At 44.2% G+C, this 14,125-nt stretch overlaps 1 protein-coding gene across 6 annotated transcripts in view; it reads right to left on the bottom strand.

Annotated features, from left to right (window-relative positions):
- Positions 1 to 13,522, bottom strand: part of HYDIN (HYDIN axonemal central pair apparatus protein) — a 286,881-nt gene extending 273,359 nt beyond the window's left edge. For all 6 annotated transcript variants that reach the window (XR_012647429.1, XR_012647430.1, XM_075008458.1 and 3 more), the window contains exons 1-3: positions 13,403 to 13,522; positions 11,941 to 12,066; positions 10,998 to 11,117 (exon numbers count right to left, since the gene is read on the bottom strand). Coding sequence is in view for 4 of the 6 variants with exons in the window: in XM_075008458.1 (XP_074864559.1) it covers positions 10,998 to 11,117; positions 11,941 to 12,066; positions 13,403 to 13,522 (366 nt within the window). In the remaining 2 variants the exon portion in view is untranslated. The remainder of the gene's footprint in view (positions 1 to 10,997; positions 11,118 to 11,940; positions 12,067 to 13,402) is intronic.
- Positions 13,523 to 14,125: the final 603 nt, after the last annotated feature.

The following is a 14,125-nucleotide window of genomic DNA, read 5'->3' as shown; positions in this document are numbered from 1 at the left end:
TTTTCTGCCTCACGCTATGTTACCATCATTGACTTGTATTCCAGTGTCGTCATTAAATACTAGCATGACTTCTTTCAGAATATTCTGCTTGTTGGTGAGTTAATAGTCAGATGGCTGTTAAAGCTGAGTGAAGCCAGGTTCCCAAGTATCTTGTTAACACACAGGAATCATGCATGACATTTTGCAAAGAGACCTGACCCTCATGATACTGGAAGCAAATAAAAAACAAACAGAGATTTACTGGTACCAGTGCATTAAGCTAAAGCATGAAATCTACCACTGAGAGAAACTCAAATGAAATTTTAATTTATAAGCTAGGAGAGCTTCATAAATACATAACAGAATCCAGGGCATGCTTAAGAACATAGGGATTTCCACATGTGACCGGGGCAGTAGCCAGTCACTGACAGTCATTATCACTGTAAATGCAGGTGATTCTGAATCATTCAACTTATATCTCATGGAAGTAAGTTGCACACAAGAGTCCTGTGTCAACTATTCTGTAACAGAATAAATTCACGTAAGTATTTGTCACAACAAAAATGAAAGTGTCTCTAACCAATCCTCAGAAAGAGCTGCAGGAAAAGAAAGCAGGCAGTGGGTGGAGAAACATTTTCACCATGTATACACAACAGCAATAAAAATGAACTAAATAATTCCACCTCTGTGTTTGAAAGATTAGAGAGGCCACATTCAGAATAGTTGATGCCTTTAACTTGATTTTCACAAAGCACAGCACAACAGCTGCAATCACAAGTGCATTCTGTTCAGAGATCTGAAAACAGAAAATTCTAAACTAACTGCTGAAGTCTGTTTTACTCTGATACAATGAAAGCTATATACAAAAACAGTCAAATTAAAATGTAAGGGCACCTTTGGGGGTTATTACCAACATCCTTGCGATATTAAAATACAGCAGAAATAAGTATGGAGTCTTCTTCAAGACTGTTAACACTACATAATGCATCAGGGTCCATGTTGCACCTGTTACCTCCTGTGTTGGTTCAACACTGTTAAGCAATGCTGGAGTACCTCTCCAGGCGCGAGCCTGGGCAATTTTTTGGGACCCTGGGCTCCCCAGACATCAGTGTTCCCCTCTTGGCTTTACTGATATGGTCCAAAGGAGAGGATAACCTCTACTTCTGGTACCAGCTCAGCTGCAGAAATTGCCGGGTCAATGCCAGAAGTTAGCACAGAACTGCCTGAGGACTCCCTTCCAGTTTTTGTGTCAGGGTTTACTCCCTTAGCCTTGCTCCTTCCCAGAATAACCCACAAGGCAGTGCAATGGCTAAAGTCTCAACAGCTTCCAGAACAGATTAATTTAGTAACAGCAACAATTCACATAACTGTCACTTACACAGTCTCTCTCCCCCTCCTTCCCATAACACCCAGTTGCAACAGTACAAGTTTATTCATTTTGCTAGGTGCTGCTGAAATGTGTGTGCAAACATTCTTTTTCACTTAAAAAGAAGAGTTAACTTTTTGTCTGCTGGCTAGTATTTGGCAAAAATGAACATCATTTGCTTCCCCATCTATATCATTCTGAAGTTACACAGGGAGAGGTGTACGTTGGATATTAGGAAAAACTATTTCACCAGGAGAGTGATGAAGCACTGGAATGTGTTACCAAGAAAGGTGGTGAAATCTCCATCCCCAGAGGTTTTTTAGTCTTGTCTTGACAAAGTCCTGACTGGGGTGATTTAGTTATGGTTGCTCCTGCTTTAGGCAGGGGGCTGGGCTAGATGACTTCCTAAGGTCCCTTCCAGCCCTAGGATTCTATGATTCTATGACTCTGAAGCACTGCTGTTACAACAGTCTGCCTGTCCCCCAAGGGGACAGGGGAATGCAGTAGAGATGTGGGCAAAGGGGCACTAAGCCAGGGTTCGTTGGAGAAACATACGCAGTCAGCATCAACCCAAGTAAAATTGGAATTTATACTGTAGATCACACAAAGAAGCTTCTTCCTTTTTGTTTTGGGGATCCACATGTTAAGGCTCAGCCATATTTCCACTGTTCTTCCTCTATCAAAGTGAATGCAGCCCTAAGTTCCTCCCTGCATATTTCTGCTCTCCTGCGACACTGTCCAGTGCTATTTCCCTTTAGCCTCCCTTGTCAAAAGAGTACTTTCACAGCATCTAGTATTCCTGTCATCAGTTTGCCCCAGGACTCATCCCACAACCTCCTACTACTTCCACAATAGCAGTTGCTTTTACTACTTTTTAGACTTTACTCTCAGCCAGGCTTCATGTCATCTCTTATTTGTCATCTTTTACAATTAGAACTGAACTGGAGAGGGATTTACTCATTTCTACTCTTTCCCGTACACTTTTCCATTCTCCTTGCACCTGAAGTTTCATCATTAACTTCCCTTTTCCATACAGAGCCAGATCTCTGATTACTTTTCACACTTTCTTGTTCTTGTTCAGATGTCAAATAAAACTCTGGGGTGTATGACAGTCTCTCCTGAAACACTTTCTAGTTCAGCTCACTTTCTCACTCTCTCTTCCCACTGGATTCTTTCCTGCTCACACCTCCTTCAAGCAAGCTTATTCTCTGATTAAATTTCATTTCCTCATTTTCTCCTTTTTCAGTCCAGATTATAAATAAGTGATTCAAAATGGCTCAGATCTTTCAACTGTCTTCCCTCTCCCCTCTGCCTCCCCCACCCCCGAAATCTCAAAATGATCACAAAGTTATTTCAAGCAAAGGAAGACTCTGTAGAAAGAGCTGAAGTGCTGGCAATCATGAGCACTCTAAAGGTAAAACAGAGCTACTCCCCACGAAAAGGTGTGACACTTGCAGGGCTTCAGAAATCTGTTCATAAGCCTGCAGTTAAAAGGCATTCACTGCTGCCATTAAGTCAGTCTATTCCTATTTCTGATTTAAATGAGATTTCACTGATTTCATTTTATCACGGTGTACATGAGAGGGGAGCCAGTCCCTGTACTTGCTCTTAGTGATCAATAAGTAGGGTGACCGCATTACCCTATGGCAAATATGGGACACCAGCCTCTGGGGATGGGGGCAGGACTACTGTCCCATGTCCCGGCTCCTTGGAGATGGGGTCTGCTGCTCCAGGGTGAGGCACCAGGGATGGGGGCTCTCCAGACTCCAATGGAAAGGCACCAGGGATGAAGGGGAGTGGAGGATGAGGGCTCCAGAACCCCCTGTTGGCAGATGGTCTTCTAAAGACTCCTAGGGCAGGGCAGGGAATGAAGCGGGAGCTGCCTCCCTGAGGCATGGGAGGTCAGGGAACAAGGCAGCCAAACTGCGGAGGGTCTCCCTGGCAGCAGGAGCTGCCTCCCCTAAGTGTAGTGTGCCAGGGAACAAGCTAGCCATCATCCCATTGTGGAGTTTGCCAGGAGTAGGGGCTGCCACCTTGGGGCACCAGGGAATGGGGCAGCTGCCCCACAGAGGAGCTCCCCTGAAGCAGGAACTGCTGCCACAAGGTGAAGAGCTCTGGAGAACAGGGCAGCTACCCAGTGGAGAAGCTCCCTAGATGAAGAGGTTGCCACCCCAAGACACAGGGTGCCAGAGAACAGAAGCCCTGCAAAATATGTGACAACTTGCTTATTTTCTTTAAAAAGTCAGGACACCCAGTGAGACTAAAATGCAGTAGTGGGGAGGAGCCGGTGGTCGTGGTACATGTAGGTACTAATGACATAGGGAAGAGTAGGAGAGATGTCCTGGAGGCCAAATTTAGGTTGCTAGGAAGGAGACTGAAATCCAGGACCTCTATGGTGGCATTCTCAGAAATGCTTCTATTTCCACACACAGGGCCAGGTAGGCAGGCAGAACTTCAGAGTCTCAATGCGTGGATGAGACGATGGTGTAGGGAAGAAGGGTTTAGATTTATTAGGAACTGGGGACACTTTTGGGGTAGGGGGAGCCTATACAGGAAGGATGGGCTCCACCTAAACCAAGGTGGATCCAGGCTGCTGGCATTAAACATTAAAAAGATCTTAGACCAGCGTTTAAACTAAGAGATGGGGGAAAGCCAATTGGTGCGGAGAAGCATGTGGATCGGACAGAGACTTCTCTTAGGCGAGACTCCATTGATAGAGATTCTCTAGAATTCAGTCAGAAAGAGAAATAGGGCGATGATAAAGTATGGACCAGATCAGATGAGAAAAAAATCACATATAAAAGAATCCAATACGTCAGGGAAGGGTAGGCATATGAATAGTGGTAGTTTTTTAAAGTGCTTTTACACAAATGCTAGAGGTCTGTCTAATAAGACGGGGGAATTTGAGTACCTTATATCAAAGGAGGAGATTGACATAATAGGCATCACGGAAACCTGGTGGAATCAGGACAATCAGTGGGACACTATCATACCAGGATATAAAATATATTAGAAGGACAGAATGGGTCGAGCAGGTGGCGGAGTGGTACTGTATGTGAAAGATAATATAGAATCAAATGAAATGAAAATCCTAAATGAATCAATATGTTCCATACAATCACTATGGATAGCAATTCCTTCCTCTGATGTGAATACAGCACTAGGGATATACTATCGACCCCCTGACCAGGACGGTGATAGTGATGCTAAAATGCTAAGGGAGATTAGAGAGGTTATCAAAATAAAAAAAACTCAGTAATAATAGGGGATTTCAATTATCCCCATATTGACTGGGTACATGTCACCTCAGGAAGGGATTCAGAGAGAAAATTTCTTGATGCCTTAAATGACTGCTTCTTGGAGCAGCTGGTACAGGAACCCACAAAGAGAGAGGCAATTCTTGATTTAGTACTGAGTGGAACACAGGATCTGGTCCAAGAGGTAACTATTACAGGACCACTTGAAAATAGTGACCATAACATCATAACTTTTAATATTCCTGTGTTGGGAAGAACACCGCAACAGTCCAACACTCTGGCATTTAATTTCAAAAGGGGGAATTACACAAAAATGAGGAGGTTAGTTAAACAGAAATTAAAAGGTAGAGTAACTAGAGTAGAGTAAAATCCCTGCAAGCTGCATGAAAACTTTTCAAAGATACCATATTAGAGGCCCAACTTAAATGTATACCCCAAATTACAAAACACAGTAAGAGACCTAAAAAACAGCCCCCGTGGCTTAACAACCTTGTAAAAGAGGCAGTGAGAGATAAAAAAGCATCTTTTAAAAAGTAGAAGTCAAATCCTAGTGATCAAAATAGAAAGGAACATAAACACTGCCAAATTAAATGTAAAAATGTAATAAGACAAGACAAAAAAGATTCTGAGGAACAGTTAGCCATAAATTCAAAAAACAATAGTAAAATGTTTTTTAAGTACATAATAGCAGGAAGCCTGCTAAAAAAGCAGTGGGGCCCCTGGACGATAGAGACATAAAAGGAGCAATCAAGGAAGAGAATGCCATTGTGGAAAAACTAAATGATTTCTTTCTTCAGTCTTCACGGCTGAGGATGTTAGAGAGATTCCCAAATCTGAGCCACCTTTTATAAGTGACAAATCTGAGGAACTGTCCCAGATTGAAGTGTCATTAGAGGAGGTTTTGGAACTAATTGGTAAGCTAAACAGTCGCAAGTCTCCGGGACCAGATGGTATTCACCCAAGGGTTCTGAAAGAACTCAAATGTGAAATTGCGGAACTACTAACGGTGGTTTGTAACCTACCCTTTAAATCAGCTTCAGTACCCAATGATTGGAAGACAGCTAATATAACATCAATATTTAAAAAGGGCTCTAAAGGAGACCCTAGCAATTATAGACCGGTAAGTCTAACGTCAGTACCGGGCAAATTAATAGAAACAATAGTAAAGAATAGTAACAAAGAGGAAGCCGTGCTAGTCTATACACTATCAAAACAAAAAGCAGTCAAGTAGCACTTCAAAGACTAGCAAAATGGTTTATTAGGTGAGCTTTCGTGGTCTGGCTATGGTCTGAAGAAGTGGGTCTGCCCCACGAAAGCTTACCTAATGAACCATTTTGCTAGTCTTTAAAGTGCGACTTGACTGCTTTTTGTTTTAATAGTAAAGAATAAAATTGTCAGACATGTAGAAGAACATGATTTGTTGAGCAAAAGTCAACATGGTTTCTGTAAAGGGAAGTCATGTCTTACTAATCTATTAGAGTTCTTTGAAGGGGTTAACAAGCATGCGGACGGGGGGATCCAGTAGACATAATATACTGAGGTTTCCAGAAAGCCTTTGACAAGGTCCCTCACCAAAGGCTCTTATGTAAATTAGGTGGTCATGGGATAGGAGGAAAGATCCTTTCATGGATTGGAAACTGGTTAAAAAACAGGAAACAAAGTGTAGGAATAAATGGTAAATTTTCACAACGGAAGCGGGTAACTAGTGGCGTTCCCCAAGGGTCAGTCCTGGGACCAATCTTGTTCAACTTATTCGTCAATGATCTAGAGAAAGGGGTAAGCAGTGAGGTGGCAAAGTTTGCAGATGACACCAAACTGTTCGGGACAGTCAAAACCAAAGCAGACTGTGAAGAACTTCAAAAAGATCTCAGCAAACTGAGTGATTGGGCAGAAAAATGGCAAATGAAATTTAACGTGGGTAAGTGTAAGGTAATGCACATTGGGAAAAATAACCCCAATTATACATACAATATGATGGGGGCAAATTTAGATACAACAGATCAGGAAAGGGATCTTGGAATTATAGTGGATAGTTCTCTGAGAACATCCACGCAGTGTGCAGCAGCACTCAGTAAAGCAAATAGGATGTTAGGAATTATTAAAAAAGGGATAGAAAATAAGATGAAGAATATCTTACTTCCCCTATATAAAAATATAGTACACCCACATCTTGAGTACTGCGTGCAGATGTGGTCTCACCTCAAAAAAATACACTGGCATTAGAAAAGGTTCAGAAAAGGGCAACTAAAATGATCAAGGGTTTGGAACGGGTCCCATATGAGGAGAGGCTAGAGACTGTGACTTTTCAGTCTAGAAAAGAGGAGATTGAGGGGCGACATGATAGAGGTATATAAAATCATGAATGGTGTGGAGAAAGTGAATACAGAAAAGTTATTTACTTGTTCCCATAATATAAGAACTAGAGGACACCAAATGAAATTAATGGGTAGCAGGTTCAAAACTAATGAAAGAAAGTTTTTTTTCCACACAGTGCACAGTCAACCTGTGGAACTCCTTGCCAGAGGACGCTGTGAAGGCCACGACTCTAACAGAGTTTAAAAAAGAGCTCGATAAACATTTGGAGGTTAGGTCCATAGATGGCTATTAGCAAGGGGTAAGGTAGGGTGACTAGCCTTTTGTCGAAGGTGGGAGATGGATGGCAGGAGACAAATCACTTGATCATTGTCTTCGGTTCACCTCCTCTGGGACACCTGGCATTGGCTACTGTCGGCAGACAGGATACTGGGCTAGACGGACCTTTGGTCTGACCCAGTATGGCCATCCTTAACAGACAGCTTAAATAAGGGACTGTCCTGGTAAAAATGAGATGGATGGTCACCCTATTGATAAGACGTTATTTCAATGCAAAAATTTCATAGGCATCCTTAGTTACCAACTCACCACTCAAAACAGTAACATTAAAAACCGTGGGTCAGTTCCAGGCCCAGGGAAAGGCTGGAGAGAGTCCATAGCAATCATGTGCAAAGGAGAGGCTTCACAGCCATAAGCACATCTGGGTAGCCTCAGAAGGACCAATTACAGGTTAAACCAAGCACTATTTCTATTGGCAATAGTGTGGAAGTAGGGGAGATGTCAGGTATGTAATACCATGGAGTTGTCCCAGAGAGAGGTGGACTGGTTCCTCCCCAGGTGAATCATGATAGGAGAAGATGCAATGGGCTTAAACTGAAGCCAGGGAGGTTTAGGCTGGACGTCAGGAAAAACTTTCAAAGTGTCAGAGTGATTAAGCACTGTAATAAATTGCCTAGAGAGATTGTGGAATCTCCATCATTGGAGATTTTGAAAAACCACAGACAATCATCTGTCAGGGACATTCTAGATCAGTAGTGTCTACCATGTGGCCTGCAGGCCAGACTGGACCATGGAGCCTTTTAATCCGACCCAGAGAACTGGGTGCTGCACCATTTTTAAAAGGTGGTGGTGCGGCTCTTGGGGCGCCAAGGGCTCAAGCGTGACTTGGCAGTTTGGGGCTCAGGCAGCAGGGCTCGGGCAGCTTAGCACAGCTCAGGGCTAGGACAGCTCAGTGTGGCTTGGGCATCTCAGCACGGCGGCTCCAGTAAGTCACCGGCGGTGGGGTGTAGGGTGCCTGGCTGCTGGGGTGCGGTTTAAGTCTGGGGGCAGCTTGGGGATCAGCCTGAGGGTGAGGGACAGCAGTTTGGGGCTGTGAGGGGTTAAGTCTGCAGACTGTCGGGGGAGTGGGTTTGGAGCTCTTTTGTGTTCGGGCCTTGGACCACATGAAAAATTGCCCTGATGAAAAAAGGATGCCCCTGTTCTAGATGGCACTTGGCCCTGTTGTGATTTCAAGGGACTACACTCAATGACCTCTTGAGATCCCTTCAAGTTCTATAGTTCTGTTTCTGTGATTCTGTGCTGAACAGCACTGGTCCCAGAACAGACCTCTAAGCATCCTGTTTCTCCCACTGGGCAGGAGGGAGATGTAGGAAAGGGGTAAGGAGTCTTGATGGGGCAAGGGAAGGCATCAGAGAGGGCAGGGGTATGGGGTCTGGGTGGGAGAAAGGGTGTAGGAGGGGGCAGGAGCAGGGTGGGGCGAGAGGGGGTGCAGGAGTAGTCAAGGAGTGCAGTGTTTCAACAACAGGCTTACCTGCTTGTTCCCAGACCCACACAAATCTACACTCCTCTCTCCATTCCCAGGCACCACCCTCTGCTGCTCTGATTGGCTGGAATTCTGGCCAATCAGAGAAGCAGGATGAAGCCTGCAGGCAGCACTGCTGAGGCTGCTATCACTCCCCCTCCCTTTCCTCCAGCTGTTGGGACAGCATCAGAGTAAACTTAGCCCTCCCGTTAGGTCTGCAATGGGGTGGTTGCCCTGCATGGGTATATAAGGGGTAAAAGCATCCCTAAGAGAAGGCTGGGAGCCAATCAGAAGAGGGCAGAGACAGCCTCTAAGGACTGGGCCCTATAGTAAGGACTCCTAGACAGGAGGAGCTTAGTTTTACTCCTTCTGAAGAGTGAGCATGTACGTGCACTTGGGAATAAAGTGGAATTTGTGAACTTCAACTTTGTAACACTATATTATAAAGTCGAGGCTGAATGTCCACACGAGCTCACAAAGTCGACTTAGTGCACCCCACTAAACCATCAAAGTTCGACTGTTGCAGCAATGCATTTTGGGCACCTATCCCACAGTTCCTGTAGCCCTGTTGCACTTTGGTTTTTTTGCCAGTGTGTTATGGGAAAAAATGTCCCCCCGTCGTTGAAAATAAATGGTCATTTTTCCGAAGCCTACACCTCAGTCAGGATGCTGTGATGAACGTCACTGTCAGAGACAGGTATTTATGTGCCAGTCTGCCTGGTGAAGAGTAGACTGGAAAAATTGAGGAAGTAGTAGAGGATAGTAAAGCTGAGGACAGTGAAAACTTTGAGAGTGTTGTCAATCCCACATATTAAGGCATCTGCACTCCAGCTGACTGTGCCATGTTAACACGTACCTCAGGTATTTTAGCCTCTCCTTCTACACACTGTGCAGGCAAGAAGCTTTCACCCCATGCAAGACATGCCACCCCACTGTCTCATGTGCCACTGCCTGGCCCTCACAGGGGGAAACCAGCATTACAACAGTCAACCTTAGAGTCCTGCAGAATTGACCTGTTGAGCGCTGGGACATACATGGAGAGTTCATAAAATCAAACTTAGACCCTTAAATTCAACTTAATCTCCTAGTGTAGACCAGGCCTGAGAAGGATTTAGCTGCCTGCTGACAAGAGGGTACCTCGGACAGAGTCATGCTGGGGAAAGGCAGGGAAAGCCAAGGGAAGTCAGAGCAGCATACAGCCCGGGGGAGGCCCTGCAATAGCGGCCCAGTGAAGTACTACGGCTGCAGAGGAGCAGCCAGGGCAAGAATAGGTAGCAGGTTCAACCCCCCCCTTGGCAGTGATGAAGTGATCAGTTCAGATTGCTGTTTGCCCCAGATGGAAGGGGTTAAATGACAAATGGCAGTGGGTCACTGAGGCAAATGGTGCCTTTGGGCTGATAGGGTTCCCTGGAAGGGAAGGATCCCTAGAAGTGTGGGCATTGCAATGGGACACACACCAGACTCTGGAGGGATGTGTGACCTGATGTGACATGGTGGAGAGATGGGTAACAGCAGGTGAGACACTGACTGCAATTGGATGATCTGAAGATTGACGAGCTAGTTCCCATATTGACCAGCAGGTTGTACTGTGACAGACTGCAAACTTGCCACAAGACCACATGGTAACAAATCAGGTTATACAAATGAGAAAGATTAGACTTTGTCTGAAAGCTTGATTTTTCAGGCTCACAACTTTACATGAAGCTTCTTGGGCTATATCTAGATTGCCAAGCACTGTCAGCAAAAGATATCCAAATTGTGCAACACATTTGCATATCTCCTGCATACAGTTCTGTTGGTAGAGTCTTTCCCAATATTTGGCCCATCCACACAGGGCCAAATGTTCAGAAAACTCCTCTGCCAACACATCCCTTCTTCCTTGTGGAACAAGGATGACTGGGGTGCCATCAGAAGGCTCCTGACATGGCTCCAGTCTCCTGACAGAAGCCTGCAATCTAGACATAGCCTGAGTGTCAACTGCCAGTTATGCCTGCCCCTGCAGTAGTTAAACATCTAAGTACCCAAGGTATGTGTGCAAAAGCTATTTGTGTGAACAAATCAGAGTTTTAGGGTGCAGAGAACCCGGTGTGCTACACACAGAAGCATGACGTACATAGGTGCAGAAATACAGCTGGTACGTTACAGTCACTTTATAACTATGGCTATCAAATGCATCTTATTTTATGCCAGCACTGAGGTAACAACATGATGATCAGTGCAGTACACAATCTACAGAAATGAAACACTATTGACTGGTAAAGGCTCAAGTGATGGCGCTTACCTTGTCATTGTTCCTCAGAATCAGTGGGATTTCATAGGTCTCACAAGGGGCATAGTTCTGAAATACCACCTCTGATGGGAAGGGCTGAAACAAACTCTGCTCCAGGTCAACTGAAGAAAACTAAGGATATAAAGAGACTTTCAGTAAGTAGATGCAGAATTGCTGAGAGGAATGAAGTCACGAATGCAGGCTCTGCTTTGCTCTTTAACAGGATGCAATCTAGACCATCCCCAAGAGCAATTACAGAAGGCTTGCATAGAATGCTCCCCAAAAGAGACATGGCACAACTGAGATCAATGAATTTACATCTGGATCCCAATGGAGATACTGTAGGGATGATTGCTGTTCATTGACTTTATAGCCTACATTCACTCTGAGGTAAAGATATCACGGTCCAGCTCCCAAGAGGTATTTAAATACCCAATGTTCATAGGAGTAAGGTACAGGAATTAGGTACCTAAATGACTTTGAAGAGTCTATGGAAGTTAGCTGCCTATATGCCTTTGAGGGTCTTATGAGAGTAAGGTGTTTAAATACATTTGAAGATCTGGCCCAGGAGACTAGAGAGCAGGGAGTTTTACTGTCAGTAAGGAAGGGGACTTAGAGAAGCAATGCAGCTGTTCAGAGTTCAACAACATATGACAGAGGACAATGCTATACAATTACCTTGGTGTCACTGGAAGATTTAAATGAGGACAGAACTTTGGTTACATAATCTTTCCTGGTGAGTTTTAAACCACAGTTAGTTCTTTCAAACCTGTATTATTTCACGCTATTCCCTCAGCATGCCCAGGAGCATTCACTGGCACACAGAGGAGGAGGCTGAGAGGAAAAGCAGCACGTAACAGGAGGAGATTCTTATGTTACCCCTAAATATTTTAGCCTGTGCAAACATAAAATAGACAGGAAAGGGGAGCTGGAAGGAAAGGCAGAATACTGCTACCTTTTGATGGGAAGTTTCACTCATGTCTAAAAGCTCAATAATCTGAGGTGGCCGCATCTCATGAGTACTCATCAGCTTCTGCTCTGTAGTAAGAGACATCTCCCTCAGGAAGGCAGATGGAGTCAGCTGCAATTCAAAACAACAGGAGCCAGAGCTGCATAAATGACTTTCATTGTTATAGTGCAGCTGATGAATAAATTGTGTTCTCAGATGTTACGACAGTCCTGAAACTCCACTAAGTTCTCTGCTGAAATATTTAAAACTGGTAAATTAATCATAGTGAAAAGAATACATATGCACTATTTGAGAGATTCTGTCCTATTTGTCTGTCAGCCCTGATTGGAAATGACATCTGGCTGACGAACTTGATTTGTTTGTGGCGGGCGGTTCCTTTAACTTTGCTGACTCAAGCAAATAACTTGATTGGGGAAGATGTGAGTAAAATCCCATGGCTACAATTTTATACAGTGCTCTTGCCAGGGATAGCTTCTCTGAGGAAGTTGTCAAGGCAAAGCATAAAAGAAATGGAGAGAAAGTTCAAGGAAAGAGGTTTGGCCCAAGTTTACATCATCTAATTTTAATCAGCTTTTGTCTGATCTTGCTTTGACCTCATAGTTTTCTTGATGGAGCTCCAACTGTTTGTGTGATGTAATCTAGCATTGTGCTCAGTGCTGGTCACCTCAACTCAACACATTCGCTAAACATATGAACAAAGGGGTGGGGTTTGTCCCAACCCTATAAGCCCTATATAACATGATTAGCATCATTTGGTGTGACATGAAATCAGTGGCACAGTGCATTCCTGCAGTGGAATGGACACTGACACAGGTTTCACAGGGTCATTTCTGTGTTCCCCTATTCTGGATTGAGTTCAACTCCTGGCACAATTTACAGCAGTCAGAAGACTATAAAAAGTTACACCAGCTGCCAAAAGGGATTTAGAGTCTACTGTGACAGCCAGGAATAGGTGGAGTGCAGTAGCACTCAGGCCATGTTCCCTTGCGTCACAGATCATCCTTGGCATTGCCCAAGGACCAGTGCAGGGGAAAATGCAAGCCGTATGGTATCTCAATGCCATCTGGAGAAGCCCCTACACCAGGCAAATTCTCCCAGGGTTGGATGAATGAAGTCTAACAGGAATATTTGCATAAAATATGACTTGCATAGCAAGTTCCTGTTACACCAACCACCCCAATCACTCCACTTATTAAGGTCTTGCTTCCAATTTAAACGCTGAGTTTTGCTGGGGTTCTCCTTTACTTCAAGGCCTGTAGAGAGGGATGATCAGCATCCCCCACTCCAGTTTTCTTTCCTTCTTCTTCCTCACCCCATTGATCCTGGATCCCATAGATTACTTCTTATGCCTCTTTATAGGAAATGCAGGGGCGCAGGGACTGGGACAGTGAGGGCCCTTCCCATACTGATGTTGATCAGATGTTCTAGTCACATGCTCAGTACTTACAGTAACAGCCTTTTCTTCTACTCTAACAAGCTTAGGGTTACGAGGAGCCACAACTTTGCTCTGGAACCCTTCACGCATCTTGGAGGGTCCCAAGGATTGACGAACCTTGCCTGATGGCATCCTTACATCATTTCTTATCTCATCTGCAATAAGCAACAGTGCAATTTTTAAAATCCCAACTCAGTGAAGTACTGTCCATGCTTAGATTTCAGGAGGATCTTTAAATAGAGAACAGGCAGCACCTTGCCGGGCTGCATGCATATATTAATGAATAATAAAGAAACAGGCCTAGTCCATCACTTAGTCTAGCTCCCACAGTATAAGAACTCAGACAGAAAGGTCAATCTGACAGTCAAAAAATGGATGATGACATTTTAGGGCATCCACATGTGTCTGTATGAGGATACCTGGAACAGCAACTCAAGGATCTATAAACTGTAACAGTATGCTTTACAAGCTCACAGTCATTTTAGTGGGAGAGCCAGTGGCTCAAGCTGAAATCACAAACCCTTGCCATCTTCATGTTCAGAATTTATAATGGCCTTTCAAGAACTGGATAATTTACACAAATTCTTAAGTGTAACTTGCTCCATTTTTTCCTGTAATTTCCATGTTTATTTCTTTTGTATTTTGCCAACCCCAGCTGCACCTGATAGGATACTCTCCACATCTCTGGTGTTGGGAGTGAGACCCCAAAACACCTAAAATTGTTCATACCTCAAA

The sequence above is a fragment of the Carettochelys insculpta genome, chromosome 14 (assembly GCF_033958435.1).
Source record: "Carettochelys insculpta isolate YL-2023 chromosome 14, ASM3395843v1, whole genome shotgun sequence".
In the NCBI taxonomy this organism is placed as follows: Eukaryota; Metazoa; Chordata; order Testudines; family Carettochelyidae; genus Carettochelys; species Carettochelys insculpta.
The sequence above is the reverse complement of the archived record's forward strand: the minus strand, read 5'-3'. Positions and strand labels throughout refer to the sequence as shown.